Source organism: Dunckerocampus dactyliophorus, chromosome 9 (assembly GCF_027744805.1).
Source record: "Dunckerocampus dactyliophorus isolate RoL2022-P2 chromosome 9, RoL_Ddac_1.1, whole genome shotgun sequence".
Classification (NCBI taxonomy): Eukaryota; Metazoa; Chordata; class Actinopteri; order Syngnathiformes; family Syngnathidae; genus Dunckerocampus; species Dunckerocampus dactyliophorus.
The window spans coordinates 1,457,259-1,471,056 of NC_072827.1; the positions used below are offsets into that span (position 1 = coordinate 1,457,259).

At 45.2% G+C, this 13,798-nt stretch overlaps 1 protein-coding gene across 2 annotated transcripts; it reads left to right on the forward strand.

Annotated features, from left to right (window-relative positions):
• Positions 1–252: 252 nt before the first annotated feature.
• Positions 253–12,351, forward strand: LOC129187954 (sterol 26-hydroxylase, mitochondrial). 2 transcript variants are annotated; one of them, XM_054787812.1, is made up of 9 exons: positions 253–907; positions 4,401–4,591; positions 6,412–6,527; positions 7,952–8,149; positions 9,288–9,451; positions 9,536–9,702; positions 9,774–9,855; positions 11,147–11,353; positions 11,413–12,351. In XM_054787812.1, the coding sequence occupies exons 1-9, from the start codon at positions 650–652 to the stop codon at positions 11,524–11,526; spliced, it is 1,497 nt and encodes a 498-aa protein (XP_054643787.1). In that variant the 5' UTR covers positions 253–649; the 3' UTR covers positions 11,527–12,351. The 2 variants fall into 2 exon arrangements, with proteins under 2 accessions (XP_054643787.1, XP_054643786.1); XM_054787811.1 differs by having other exon boundaries at positions 261–907; positions 6,328–6,527.
• Positions 12,352–13,798: the final 1,447 nt, after the last annotated feature.

The following is a 13,798-nucleotide window of genomic DNA, read 5'->3' on the forward strand; positions in this document are numbered from 1 at the left end:
AAAATAAGTGACAGTTTGATATGTATTACGTTCTGATTAGTAACTACTTGATGTGGACTAAAAACTATGAGGTTATGACGTGACATTGTCTCATTTGAACCTGATTGCTTTGTTGAACAACTTGGATGCAGGGGGAGCTTCCACCCTTGACCAATCGCAACAGAGTATGTGTGGTCGAAGATGGAGACTGCAGAACTCCAGCGTGGGGGCCAAAAGGAGAAGAATGCAGACTTATCCTGTACACAACTCAATAGTGTATTTATGGAGTATTTAGTTTAGTTTTTTAAATTGCTGTCTTCTTCTGCTGGGATCCAATATCATTTCATAAAAGCCCCAGAAATGGGCAGGATGGGTCCCTGGCGAACAATTTGAGAATTCCAGGCTGTGGTTTGCAAGTGTGCCCATGTAGGCGTCTGTGACGAAGATGCCAATCGGGTGACTAAAATGATTGTTTCCGGCACAGTAAGACACCGTGTTCCTGAAGTCACGCATGTGTTGCAGCGCGTAGCAACATGTTTCTTCATGTCACACACGAGCACACACGCACTGAGATGAACTGTCCTCAGCGTGTGTGTGCGTGTGAGAGTGCAAAGTCCGCAGATGTGCAGTCTCGCTGCGCCATTTTCACGCAGTCAGCGCCCAGCCGAGCATGTTGGCCAAAGTTGTGACGGGCTTCGGCCTGCGGGCCAACCGCCGCTGGCTCCAGACCACCGCGGCGAAGACGACGTCGCCATCGACGGCGGCGGCGCCGGAGCCTCAGCGCCGCAACGCGTCGTCCAGCTACAGCGGCACGATGGTTGACGACAGCAAACCCAAAAGCATGGACGAGCTGGGCGGACCGAGCTTCCTGACCACACTGTACTGGCTCTTCGTGAAGAGATACTTCAACACCACGCAGCAGATGCAAGTAAGACGTGCCGCGCACTAACTACGATTGTTTTTGTTTTAGTGTTGATGTGCAGCCATCCTTGCTGTCTTTTGTGCGCACTCAATTCCTCTGACCTCAGAATACTGACACTCCTATGACATTCTCTCTGGGATTATTCACCACAGTGACAGTTGATTTGCAACACAAACATCAGGAAGTGGCTCTCATAAGTCATGTATGGTAACGGTTGTATGTTATTACTGTTACCATTACCATACGGTATGTGCATATAGGTTACATTGGAATACATCACATACTACAATTCACAGGTCCACGTGTCCAAAAAGGACTAGAAGAAGCAAAGCTAATTTGATTCTACCTCCTTTCCGTTTCACATCAATCACAGTACATTTGCTCACCTGCTGTATACCAGTTGTACTCTTTGCCAATTGTAAACACTGTACTTTGGAAGATGATAAGGCAAGTACATAATGAACAATGTGGTACAATTGGAGTGAAGGTTTATAATTACTGTAAAGAAATGATATACAGACATAATGATAACAAATATACTGTATAATAATGGATTAAAGGGCAACTGACAGAAACATAGTTGAACTAGAAAAGTAGTCAGACCTCTGCCAAGCGCCATTGTTCACCCCGTATTGTGCATTTTTTTGTTGCAAGTTATTGTTTGCATTATGCATCATTTTTAGCTGTTTGAAAAGTTTGTCAGAATACTTAATGCGAATATGACATGCATCAGGGCTGATTTTTTATATCTTTTTTTTATTGTAAAATGACAAAAAAAATGTAGTCGACATATTTAAAGACAAATCTTTGTGTTATTAATGATTAGTATTGTTGTAATTACTTTAGTTTATTTCTCTTTACATTCTGACTTTTTTCTCAATTTAATCCCATTTTTTTTGCCAACAAAAAGCCAAAACAATAAATAAATAAAAAAGGCAATTTTTGAGGGGAAAAAGTTGCACTGTTTACAAGAAGACACTTACGAAGAGGAATAATATTGTAATATTTACACAAGAGTAGTGCCTCCATCACTGTTTGGTACGGTAACTGTACAACACGTGATAGGAAGGCACTCCAGCGGGTGATCAAGACCTCACAGAACATTGTTGGGGCAGCCCTCCCCTCACTGCAAGACATTTATAAATCTAGAGTCCTACGAAGAACACACAACCTCATCAAGGACAGCACACATCCACAACACTCATTATTCACACTCCTACCGTCAGGCAGACGCTACAGGAGTTTGAAGTCCAGGACCACAAGGCTGGCAAACAGCTTTTACCCACAGGCCATCAGGCTTCTCAACGAAGCACTCACACACGCCGCACGCAACACACGCACACACTCATAGCACTTTATTTATTTATTTATTTGTATTATTTATCTGTATTAATGTCTCTTCTGTTGTTGTTCCTTAATTTATTGGTATTTATGTTTCTTATGTTCTTATTCTTTCTTGTGTTTTCTTTCTTTTCTTGGGAGAATGAACAGAATAAGAATTTCATTGCATAGTATAACTGCTGTTTTACTGTGCACATGACAATAAAACTCTTGAATCTTGAATCTTAAATCTTGAAAAACTAAGCCAAACCTGCTCATCCAATTGACTCGCTGTCAAAAAAAATTCCTAATGTCACAAGGATAAAGTGTCACATGACTAGCATTTTGACAAATGTCTCTTATTTTGCTGTGCAAATTACAGTTTTTTTCCATTGGCTAGGCCGGGGGTGTCCAAAGTGCAGCCCGGGGGCCATTTGCAGCCCGCAGCTGTGATTTTATCAGCCCACAGCAGAGTCTAAAAATGTAATTTAACAAGGAAACTTAAAAAAAAAACAATAGCATCAAAAAAAGTCAAAATATTAAGACAAGAGTTGTAACCTAGCAAGGAAAAAAAGCCATCATTTCACAAGAATAAAGTAATAGTATGAGGAAAAATGTTGCATGAAGTATTAAAGACAATACTTAGATTTTTTTTTTTAAACCAAAAACAATGACTAAAGTTGTAATTTTTGGAAACTTAGGTTGGGGGAAAAATTATAACATGGGAATAAAGTCAAAATATTAGAAGAAGTAAATAATCCAAGAAGAAAGTTGACATATTTGGAAAGTTAGACAAAAAAAATCAACAGCAGAAATGTTATGAGAGTGATGATAAATGAGAAAAGTTGCAATTTTATGAGAATAAACTTGTAAAATGAGGAAAAATTTCATTTGAGTAACAATGCTGAAATAAAGAAAAAATACATTATTGGTTTTAAAAGATATAAAGTTATAATTACCATAAGAAAATTTACAAGCGGAAATAATTGGAAAATAAAAAAACAGCACTAATTTTACGTGAATGAAGTAAAATCTTAAGAAAAAAAGTCCTGATTGAACGAAGAACAAAAGTCGCAACTTTGCAAGAATAAACTCATATTATTATGAAATAAACATCAAATTAGTCGTTTTTTCTTGAGCTACATAAGGCTTCTTAGCACATCTCTATGAGTTAGTTTAAAAAAGTATCAAAGTGGCCCTCGTATCCTATCGTTTTTCAGTATGTGGCCCTTGCTGCAATAAGTTTGGGTTAGGCTCACCATAGCTGACTTGCAAACGTTCATGTGTCTCCCGAGCCAATTCCTTTCCCATATGACAAGTCACTACCACCAAAATGCAAAGATCCTTCTCAACGGAGCGGATGTTCTCAACACTCTTAGGGTCTTTTGGCAAAATACATTTGGATGGTTTCAGCACAACACCATGGTTTAATGGTTGCATTGACTTGAACGTGCTTCCAAGTTACATCGGAATACATCACATATTACAGTTCACAGTTCCGCATGTCCAAAAGCTGATTTAATCCTATATTCAGTATGCATTTGTTCACTTCCTGTATTCCAAATACACTCCCTTCTAGTTGAATACATAGAAAATTAATGAGATAATGTAAATGTGGGAAATAGTAGAAAAAATAGGAGTCAAGTTTCCAATGTAGTCGGATTTCTTGTCACTGTAACTACTTGAGTTGACAATCCTAATAAATAATATGAACTAGGCATAAGAAAACATAGTTGGATAAGGCGAGTAACGATAATGAGCTCATGAAAAGGAAGAGTAACTTTTCATAAGCTCATTATAAGTCTATTGAGTCGGGAACCTTGCTAAATGCAGGCTAACGGTGCTAGCTGAAGCTACCTGGATTTAATCATGTGCAAAGATGTTCCCTACACGTTGGGACATGTACTAAGACATTTGCAAATTGATGAAATGAACTGGAAATGTAATTCAGTTGTGAACAATTGCCAGGTTGTTTGGAGGTTTGTCCGTGTTATTGAGCGAATGTAATTGAGTGTTTCAGGAAATGAGGCAAACCGATGGGAAAACTCTAATCTAACGGTCAACAGTTCTCATCCTAAAGTTGCTGCACGTTTTTTCCCTTATGCTTTTTTCTGGTCGTTCGACAACTTTTCCTGCTCAGGTGTGATTCCTAGTGATACATGCTCGCCGGTGTTTGCAGATCGAACACAAGAAGATCTACGGCCCCCTGTGGAAGTCCAAATACGGCCCAATGGTGGTGGTGAACGTGGCCAGCGCTGAGCTCATTGAGCAGGTGCTGAGGCAGGAAGGGCGACTCCCGGTCCGCACCGACATGCCACACTGGAGGGCCTACAGGGAGCTCCGCAATCAAGCCCACGGACCGCTCTCTGAGTGAGTCTGTCAAGAACCCTCTTGGTTTTGGAGTGAAATAGCAGAAAGCTAGCACGACGCAAGGTCTAAGCCACCTCAATGAGCCATGGTGACAGATAGTGTGTTTTTAGTCTTTCTGTCTGTTTTGTGTTGGCATGCAGCAGTGCACCCCAAAATATTCAGTGGTGTGAAAAAGTGTTTGACCCTTTCCTGATTTCTTTTTTTTTTTTGCATGTTTGTCACACTTCAATGTTTGAGATCATCAAAGAAATATTATTCAATATAAATATTATTCAATGACAACACAACAACACAAAATGCACTTTTTAAATGAAACTTTTTATTGTTAAGGGAGAAAAACATCCAAAGCTGCATGTCCCTGTGTGAACAAGTGATGGCCCCCTAAAACTAATAATTGGCTGGGCCCCCCTTAGCAGCAACAACTGCAATCAACCTGCAATGAGTCTCTTCCAGCGCTGGGGAGGAATTTAGCAGAATTGTTGTCATTCAGCCACATTAGAGGCTTTTCCTTTTGAAGGTCATGCCACAGCATCTCAGTAGGATTCAGGTCAGGACTTGGACTAGACCACTCCAAAGTCTTCATCCATTCAGAGGTGGACTTGCTGGTGTGTTTTGGATCATTGTCCTGCTGCAGAACCCAAGTTGCTTTCAGCTTGAGGTCACCAACATTCTCCTTCAGCACAATTCATGCTTCCATTTATCACAGCAAGTCTTCCAGGTCCTGAAGACCATCACACTACCACCACCATGTTTTACTGTTGCTATGATGTTCTTTTTCTGAAATGCCAGATGTAATGGGACACACACCTTCCAAAAAGTTCAACTTTTGTCTCGTCAGACCACGGAGTATTTTCCCAAAGGTCTTTGGGATCATCAAAATGTTTTCTGGCAAAAATCAGATGAGTTGTTTTTGTTCAGCAGTGGTTTTGGTCTTGGAACTCTGCCATGCAGGCCGTTTTTGCCCAGCGTCTTTCTTATGGTGGAGTCATGAACACTGACCTTAACTGAGACAAGTGAGGCCTGCACTTCTTTGATTGTTGTTGTGGGGTCTTATGTGACCTCCTGGATGAGTCATCGCTGTGCTCTTGGGTTAATTTCGGGTGGGCAGCCACTCCTGGGAAGGTTCACCACTGTTCATTGTTTTGGCCATTTGTGGATAATGGCTCTCACTGTGGTTGGCTGGAGTCCCAAAGCTTTAGAAATGACTTTATAACCTTCTACACACTGACGGATCTCAATTCATCTTGGTTCAACTATGTTTTAACACGGGGGGGGCAATCACTTTTTCACATGTAGGTTTGGATGTTTTTTTTCTGCCTTAATAATAAAAAGTTTCATTGAAAACTGCATTTTGTGTTCAGTTGACTAATATTAAAATATGTTTGATGATCTGAACCATTTAAGTGTGGCAAACAAAAATAAGAAATCAGGAAGGGGGCAAGCCCTTTTTCGCTCTATCTGTTGAATGCTTTGGACTTATCAGCGCTCTTCCAAGGCTGCTTTTTGCTTTGCACGGAACACAGCTCACAGTCTTATTTGTAAGACTTTGACATGTTGTGTGTCTGCAACACTATTGTACAGCTCAACATGGTCCAAAAATGGAGTCTGTCTTGGATTTTGACCAATTTATGACATTGTTTTTTGTCAAGGGGTATATGCAACTGTAATTTGCCTGTTTCCCCACTAGGGGGAGCAGCCACGCTGTGAAGCCACCTTTGTGTTTTTGCGTTTTGTAGGATGGGAGCCAACTGGCAGCGCATTCGCAGCATCCTGAACCCCCGCATGCTAAAGCCCAAGCACGTCTCCTCCTATGCCGACAGAGTCAACGAGGTGGTGGCCGACTTTGTGGAGCGAGTGCGCTGGCTGAGGGAGACTGCCGGCAGCGGGGTCATGGTCCACGACGTGACGGAAGAACTCTACAAGTTTGCCTTTGAAGGTCTTTCCTTTCGTTTTTCCTCTTTAAAAATGGCTTGAATTGACTTTTCTCTGTTCACCAATCAACACTGTGTCTATCGCCGCCCCCCAACTACCCTTCTTTGTTCTTGAGAATGATTTATTCACTGCAAAGAATGTGTATGTATGCCAGCGAGCACGCATTTTGACCATTGAAAACGCTCGTACGCTTCCTATTTCGTTGCTTTCATGGGTTGCACTTTCACGTTCAGTCTCTGAAGCCTATGCTCCCGTGTGGAGGTGTCGGTGTACGCTTCGCCAGCTCCTCCCCCTCCAAATCCTCCTGCGTAGTGTGATGTGCAAAAAAAATCTCGCAATGCAGACTGTAAAGGCTGTGATTGGCCAGCTTTTTTACATTATTTTGTGTATGATTCATCCGGAGGGCGCGCCGCCCACCTTCGCGGACACCTTCTCAGATTTCGGCTCAACATTTGCAATAAAGCGACACCGATTAGCTCCAGCTGCATGAATGCTACCTGTCTCTGTTTAATTACCAGCGCAACGAAGGAAGCTAACAAGCTCAATGGTCGACAAGAGTTGTGGTTACTCACAGAGATGAACGTCACATCACAAGCTCAACCCTGACTATAAAAGGGGTGTTCAAAGTGTAGGCCGAAAAGTGTAACCAGTCACGTACAAAATATGACAGAATGGAAGTTGTCAGTTGCCAGGTTTTGGACAGGTGCGATACTACGGTGTGCACATCTGATGCCGCTCAGAGAGGTCCAAGAAATGCTTAGGTCGTTTTTGTGTATGCTCAGATACTTAGAAAATAAGGGGGAACATTGCTTGTAACCCTAATTTTAGCTTGTAGTTCAAAGCAAAAAATCAGCCGAGAGACTGCTGGTATCTAAAAAACACGTGTTAGTTGGGACACTCGTATGCCAAGGCACGGCTGTATGAGTGACAATAAAAAATATCTTCTCTCTTCTCTCTGGCATGTCAGACTCAACTTACTCCTGCGTCACTTCAACTCGCAGCACCAGTAGATACAAACAGCTTCGGTCTTGTCGAGTGAGCCATCTGCCAGGGCTTTGAAGATAAACGTAGCATTTAAAATACGCTTGTCTTTGTCCATGCCTGCCCAATATTTGTTCCCGGCTGTGGGTCAACATCAACTGCCACACCGGAAAGGAAGTGTGCACGTTAATCACACATCAAAAAAATTGTGACGTGAAAGGGAATTTCCGTTAAGTTGTTATTAACGTACTAACTTTGACAGCCGTACTTTGTTTTTTGATATAGTTTTTTTACAAAATGAAAGGAGACGTAACCATAAAAGGTGTGTCAGGTGGACAGGCAGGACAATGAAATGTTCTTGCACAAAGACTTGCTGTAAGCCTGACCTTGAACAGGTGTGTCGTTTCAAGCCTGTGCTGCTGTGCTGTACGTTCCCGTCCCTTGCAGGCATCTGCTCTGTGCTGTTTGAGACCCGAATGGGCTGCATGAACAAGGAGGTGCCGGACGAGACACAGAAGTTCATCTTCTCTGTGGGGGAAATGTTCCGGCTCTCTCCCGTCATTGTCCTCTTCCCAAAGTGGCAGTGGCCCTACCTGCCCCCCTGGACCAAGTTTGTGGCGGCCTGGGATCACCTCTTTAAAGTTGGTGAGTAACAGCAGTGAAAAAGTACAACAAGTACAAGTGTACTTTTGTCACTCAAATGTACAAAGTTTTGTATTTTCAACCTGCAACACACGATTTGTTCTCCTAAAGAATGAAAAACAAAACCAAAAGCTTCTTTGTACACATGAATGGAAGCTGTAACGGTACTGAAATGTAGAAATATACTCAATAGAAACGTAGTTAGCCTGTTCATAATGTTCCTATCAAAACAAACTAGTTTGCATCCTACTTTTTGTTTTGTCATCAATCATTACACACAAAAGTTAAAAATAGTTCACATGAGCAAATCAATACTGGTTGAAGGCCATTTATCAGGTTACTTTGTCACTTCAGTTCAAGGTCAGTACATCCTGATAACCCTCTCAGAAGGGCAAAGGTCACCTCCTCCTGCTTGGCTCTCTTACTAGTGGCACAGTGTGGATTATCTTTATTTAACAAGACAGCCACTTGGTTAGCTATTCTTCCAACAATATCAGTGTTTGCCATCCATCCATCCATCCATCCACCCATCCATTCATCCATCCATCCATCCATCCATCCACCCATCCATCATCCATCCACCCATCCATCCATCCATCCACCCATCCATCCATCCATCCACCCATCCATCCATCCACCCATCCATCCATTCATCATCCATCCATCCATCCACCCATCCATCCATCATCCATCCACCCATCCATCCATTCATCATCCATCCATCCATCCACCCATCCATCCACCCATCCATCCATCCATCCACCCATCCATCCATTCATCATCCATCCATCCATCCACCCATCCTTCCATCCATCCACCCATCCATCCTTCCATCCATCCATTCATTTATTTATGGCAGCTCGCCATGAAGAATTGTGGACAGCCACAAGTAGCTTTGGCGCTACCCGTGCTCATAAAGACATGATAATGGTAGCGAATGCAGCCTGTCGTTGTAACTCACTCACTCACTCACTCACAGGTGTCACCACCTTGTTTGACATAAAAATATCATATCACCCCCCCCATTTACTGGCAACCCACCTCCCCTAGTAGACTGCAGTCATGTGAGGGAACACTGTAATGTTTATTATTGTGACTTTACTGCATCACTACTACATTGTTGTCTGTTGTGTGCGCACAGCTGAGGAGTTGGTGCAGAAGAAGGTGGAGGAGCTTCAGAATATGGAGCAGGCTGAGCGTAACGTTGAGGGTGCCTACCTGACTCACCTCCTCCTCAGCAAGAAGATGAACGTCACAGAGATCCTGGGAAGCATCACGGAGCTCCTCCTGGCAGGCGTGGACACTGTGAGCGACAGTCTAACAGAGAAGTTGCAGGCCTTTGTCGACTAGCCCTTCCGCTAACGCTGAGAAATGCGCTGTGTGGCGTAGACGTCCAACACCATCTCCTGGGTGTTGTACCACCTGGCGAGGGAGCCGGACATCCAGGAAAAGCTCTACCAGGAAGTGATCCGCGCTTATCCTGCCCAAAGGATGCCGAATGGTGACGACATCGCTCGGATGCCCTTCCTGAAAGCCGTCATCAGGGAGACGCTGCGGTGAGCGCATGTGTGCCACTCTAAGACGATGCACGCAACGTCCGCTATGATGTCATCTTTTTGTTATCCAGGCTCTATCCTGTCGTCCCAGGAAACGCTCGCCTCACTGTGGAAAACGAGATCGTGGTGGGAGATCATCTCTTCCCGAAAGGGGTGAGAAAAAATAAATCAAATCATCGTCATCTTTGTGGAAGATGACAACAAAAACTCAATTAGCGTGTGGCAAGTCCTTCCTAACAGGTTTACATTGTTGTACAGCGGAATCCGTTTATGTCGATGCCCCTTGGCTGACGTCGACATAACCGGTTGTTGACATAACCAGAAGCGAAACTGCACATTTACGTGTGACTGAACATCCTTACAGTACGTTGCATTTACACTGCTGGCAAATGTGCAATCTGGATCGGAGCTGGATTAAACCACCTTTTTAGCAAATTTTATTCAAATCGGACAGAAGCATGAGGTCGTTAAGTGTACCCCATCAGGGCCATAAATAAAAACGTCCTATGATGCGCAATAACGATATCGAGAACTTCCTGTGTCTGGAGATCGATACCGATAACTGATACATTTTCTTCAACAATGTTAAAGGGCTGGTCATCCAACGCCATCGTTTCCATGATGAAATCACAGATAGCTTTAGCTCTCAGGCCGTCTCTGGCAAACCTCTTTGGCACTTTTCCAACGCCACACCGAAGGGAACGAACTCGGGGTGTCGTATCAACGCTGGCGTTTCAGGTGGCTGATACGGTTTGATGTGTTGAAGCTTCCTCATCGCGGAATGCTTGCAGTGCACTCGGCGAAATGTCTCTGAAACTGTGAGAAGTTCCACATCTGCATGATGTCATCATTCCTGATACGGCCCCCGCCTGATGATTACCCCTACCTTTAATCAGGGGTGACCAGACTTTGCAATGTGGGAGACCACTTCACTGTTCTTTTGGTTTTTCCATATGAATCGCACACGCATTGATCCAAAGTAGACGTCCTAAACATTTATAATCAAAAAACAGTGTCCCCCCACCGATATCTAAACCTTTGTAATGTTCTGATGCAGGTCATATTTAATTAGATTTTTGGGTTAGAATAAGCCAATGTACGATACTGTACGTCCCTAATTTATCAACGTATTCATTCACGGGAACATCCCTATTCATCCTAAAAAGCAGCTTTATAATATCACAAAAGAACGGACCTGAGGCTGTGTTTGCCATGGTAACCAACCAGCACGCAGCCTGGCACGTTAACTTCAGGTACGCCCACTTCTTGGCCATCACTTTTCCTTGTGTGGGGCTCTTAGGACGCCTTTCACCATGGCAACCAGCACTCACACCGCCGCTTTGGATGTTTGGGCTTCGAAAATAATATTTAAGTCAGTGTGGACAACTTCCCAGCTGGGATTTTGTTTAAAATCACAGCGTGTGTCTTATCCTCCCCCCGCCAGACTCTCTTCCACCTGTGTCACTACGCTGTCTCCTTTGACGAAAGCATCTTCCCCGATCCGCACCGCTTCCTGCCACAGCGATGGCTCCGCGGCGCCGAGGAGAAGGCCACGCAGCACCCCTTTGGATCGGTGCCGTTCGGCTTTGGGATCCGAGCGTGCCTGGGTCGGCGGGTGGCCGAGCTGGAGATGTACCTGCTGCTGTCCACGGTGAGCCCCCTTTTGACTTGAAAGTGTAAAAAGAAGTTAAGCATTCTCTTCTCTCAAAGCTGATACGACACTTTGAGGTGAGGCCTGACCCCTCCGGCACCGCTGTCACGCCGATCACCAGAACCCTCCTCTGCCCGGCCAAACCCATCAACCTGCAGTTTGTGGACCGCTGAGTCTAGCGCGGCGGGAGGGTGGAGGCTCTCTATGAGGCACCACTCACTTCCTGTTGCCATATTTGGCATAAACACACACCTGCTGCTTTTAGTCACAATATATTTGATATTAGATAGGAACTTCTGGAAATGTATCTGCCCAATCCACTAATTGACTGACACTTGTAAAGTGCGGCCAGGCCTTTTTCAGCCCGCACCGTGTTTTTTATTGGCCTTTGGCACATTGGAAAGATAAAACCAACTCATTATTAATGAAATATGTTGGATATTACACTCATTTGCTTTGTCACCAGTAACACAAAGCTAAGATCACTTTTTCTGTCTTACACATTTTCTTATTGAATTTAAAGACATATTGTAACAAAGTATTTTTCTCTTAGAAACCACACAGCATGTTTTAGCACTCGTAGTACATGTGGCATCTGCCTCCCTCTTGTGGACGTGGACGGGACTGCTCCAGGAGTCTCTTTAAAAACCGAGCCATGATTGGTAAAGCCATGGTGAACAGTTTGATGGACAGCCAGTCAGCCAATCAGGACACAGTTTGTAAAAGCGGGGACTTCAACATCAATAAAACCACATGAACTCGTTGACGTTTGACAAAAGAAACACATTCCTTGCCTCAGAAGTTATTTCTTTTGTCACGTTATGTTGCTTCCTATGGGAAGAAATATAGTTTGGAATGAAAACAACTTGGGGGGAGGGTGGCGTGTTGCACTTCAGGGGTTACTGTGAAAAGGAAGGACCAGCATCTGTTATTTCCACTTGATGAAATACATTGTTTCAAGATAAAAAAATTCTAATAAATTGATTGAGATGAAAGTATTATTTTGGAGTTATTATTTTCATGAGTCATCCTTGCCCCTGGTGGCAAAACCACTGCGCTCAGGGTCATCTGCTACAGTTCAACGTGACCACGGAGGACCGTCTGAAACACAACATGCGCTGCAACGATGAGACGCTGTTGTCTGCCTTCATGGTGCGCTCTTCTCCAGCAGATATCTGCAGCTGTGTCGGACAGACGGCATGTTATGTCCCCACTCAATGTCCTTCGCCTTCCGTGAGGTGCATTCGTGGACATCGGATCATTACATTATTTTTTTTTTGCCCAGGCAAAGATAACCACCGCCACCACCTATCAGTTGACGGTGGCCAAGGTGAAACCATTACTCACATACGGGTGGCAATAAGTTGATCCCTGCCACTGCCAGTTGAGAAGCCCTGATTTGATGTATGCCTCCTCAGGATGGATAGGAAATTGTGTTTTTGTTATGATAGCAATTTGGCAAAGTTTATCTCCCAGCATGAGCTATCACTGAATGTACATCCTATTATAACATGAATACAAACTGTTGATGGCTTCTAAGATTGCACGTGCCACGAACATCTATGTGAACACCAGCAGTGAGGGACAGCCTTCAACGCCAATCATTTTATTCAGGCTGAACGAAAATGTAAAACTTTTAATTTAACATTGTGAAAAATATACACATTTATGATTTATGTGTGTGGTGTATGTGTGATAGGTGGGAGCTGCCTGTTATCCTCCGGCGCCTGTGGCTGTCCCCCGGGTGACGGGGGGCGCGGAGGTGGGGGTCGCGGATGTGCGGTTTGGGCTCGGGGTGGGGGGTGCGTGGTGCTGGGGTGGGGGGGATCCCTTGCTTTCTCCCCTCAGGGACGGGGCCGCTGTGGCTCGGTGGGTGGGGCGTGTGGGGGCCGTGGGCGGGTTGCGCGTGGGGGCGGGCGGCGTGGTGTCCATCTGCGTGGTGCTTCCCGGGATCGGCGGGGGATGCTTGCTCCGGGGTGGGGCGGTCGGGGGGTGGCTTTGGCCGGGGGCTTGGGGGTCGGGCTGGCGGTCCCTGCTGCCTGCTGGTGTCGGGCTGGTCCTTGCTTCCGGGCCGGCGGTTGTCTCCCTCCCTCCGGGGTTTCCCCCTTGGCGTGTTGGTGGATGGGCAGGGGGTGGGGCGGTGGCCGGTCTGCGGCGTGGCGGGGGGCGGGGCGGGCGGGGGCATCTGCTTGGGCGGGGGGCCGCTCCTCTCGCGGGCCCGGTCGTGCGGTGCTTGCTTCTCTGTCCCTCCCTGGCGCCTCTGGCCTGCGTGCTTCGTGGGTGCGGCCGTGCTCCGCTCTATGTGGGGACCGGTGCTCTTGTGGTCGTCGTGGTGTTGCTCCCTTGCCGGCCGTGGTGGTATGCGGGGGGCGCGTGGGCGCGGCTCCCGCTGTCCTGGTGGCGGTCGGATCTGCCTTGGGGGCGTGTGGCTTGTCCGTGGTGTTT

Bases quoted from the DNA above. Each gene is read 5' to 3' on its own strand.
- LOC129187954 (XM_054787811.1), top strand. From the start codon at position 650: ATGTTGGCCAAAGTTGTGACGGGCTTCGGCCTGCGGGCCAACCGCCGC. The intron at 9,856-11,146 runs GTGAGAAAAAAT...TCCCCCCGCCAG, and splicing joins ATCATCTCTTCCCGAAAGGG to ACTCTCTTCCACCTGTGTCA. The intron at 11,354-11,412 runs GTGAGCCCCCTT...CTTCTCTCAAAG, and splicing joins TGTACCTGCTGCTGTCCACG to CTGATACGACACTTTGAGGT.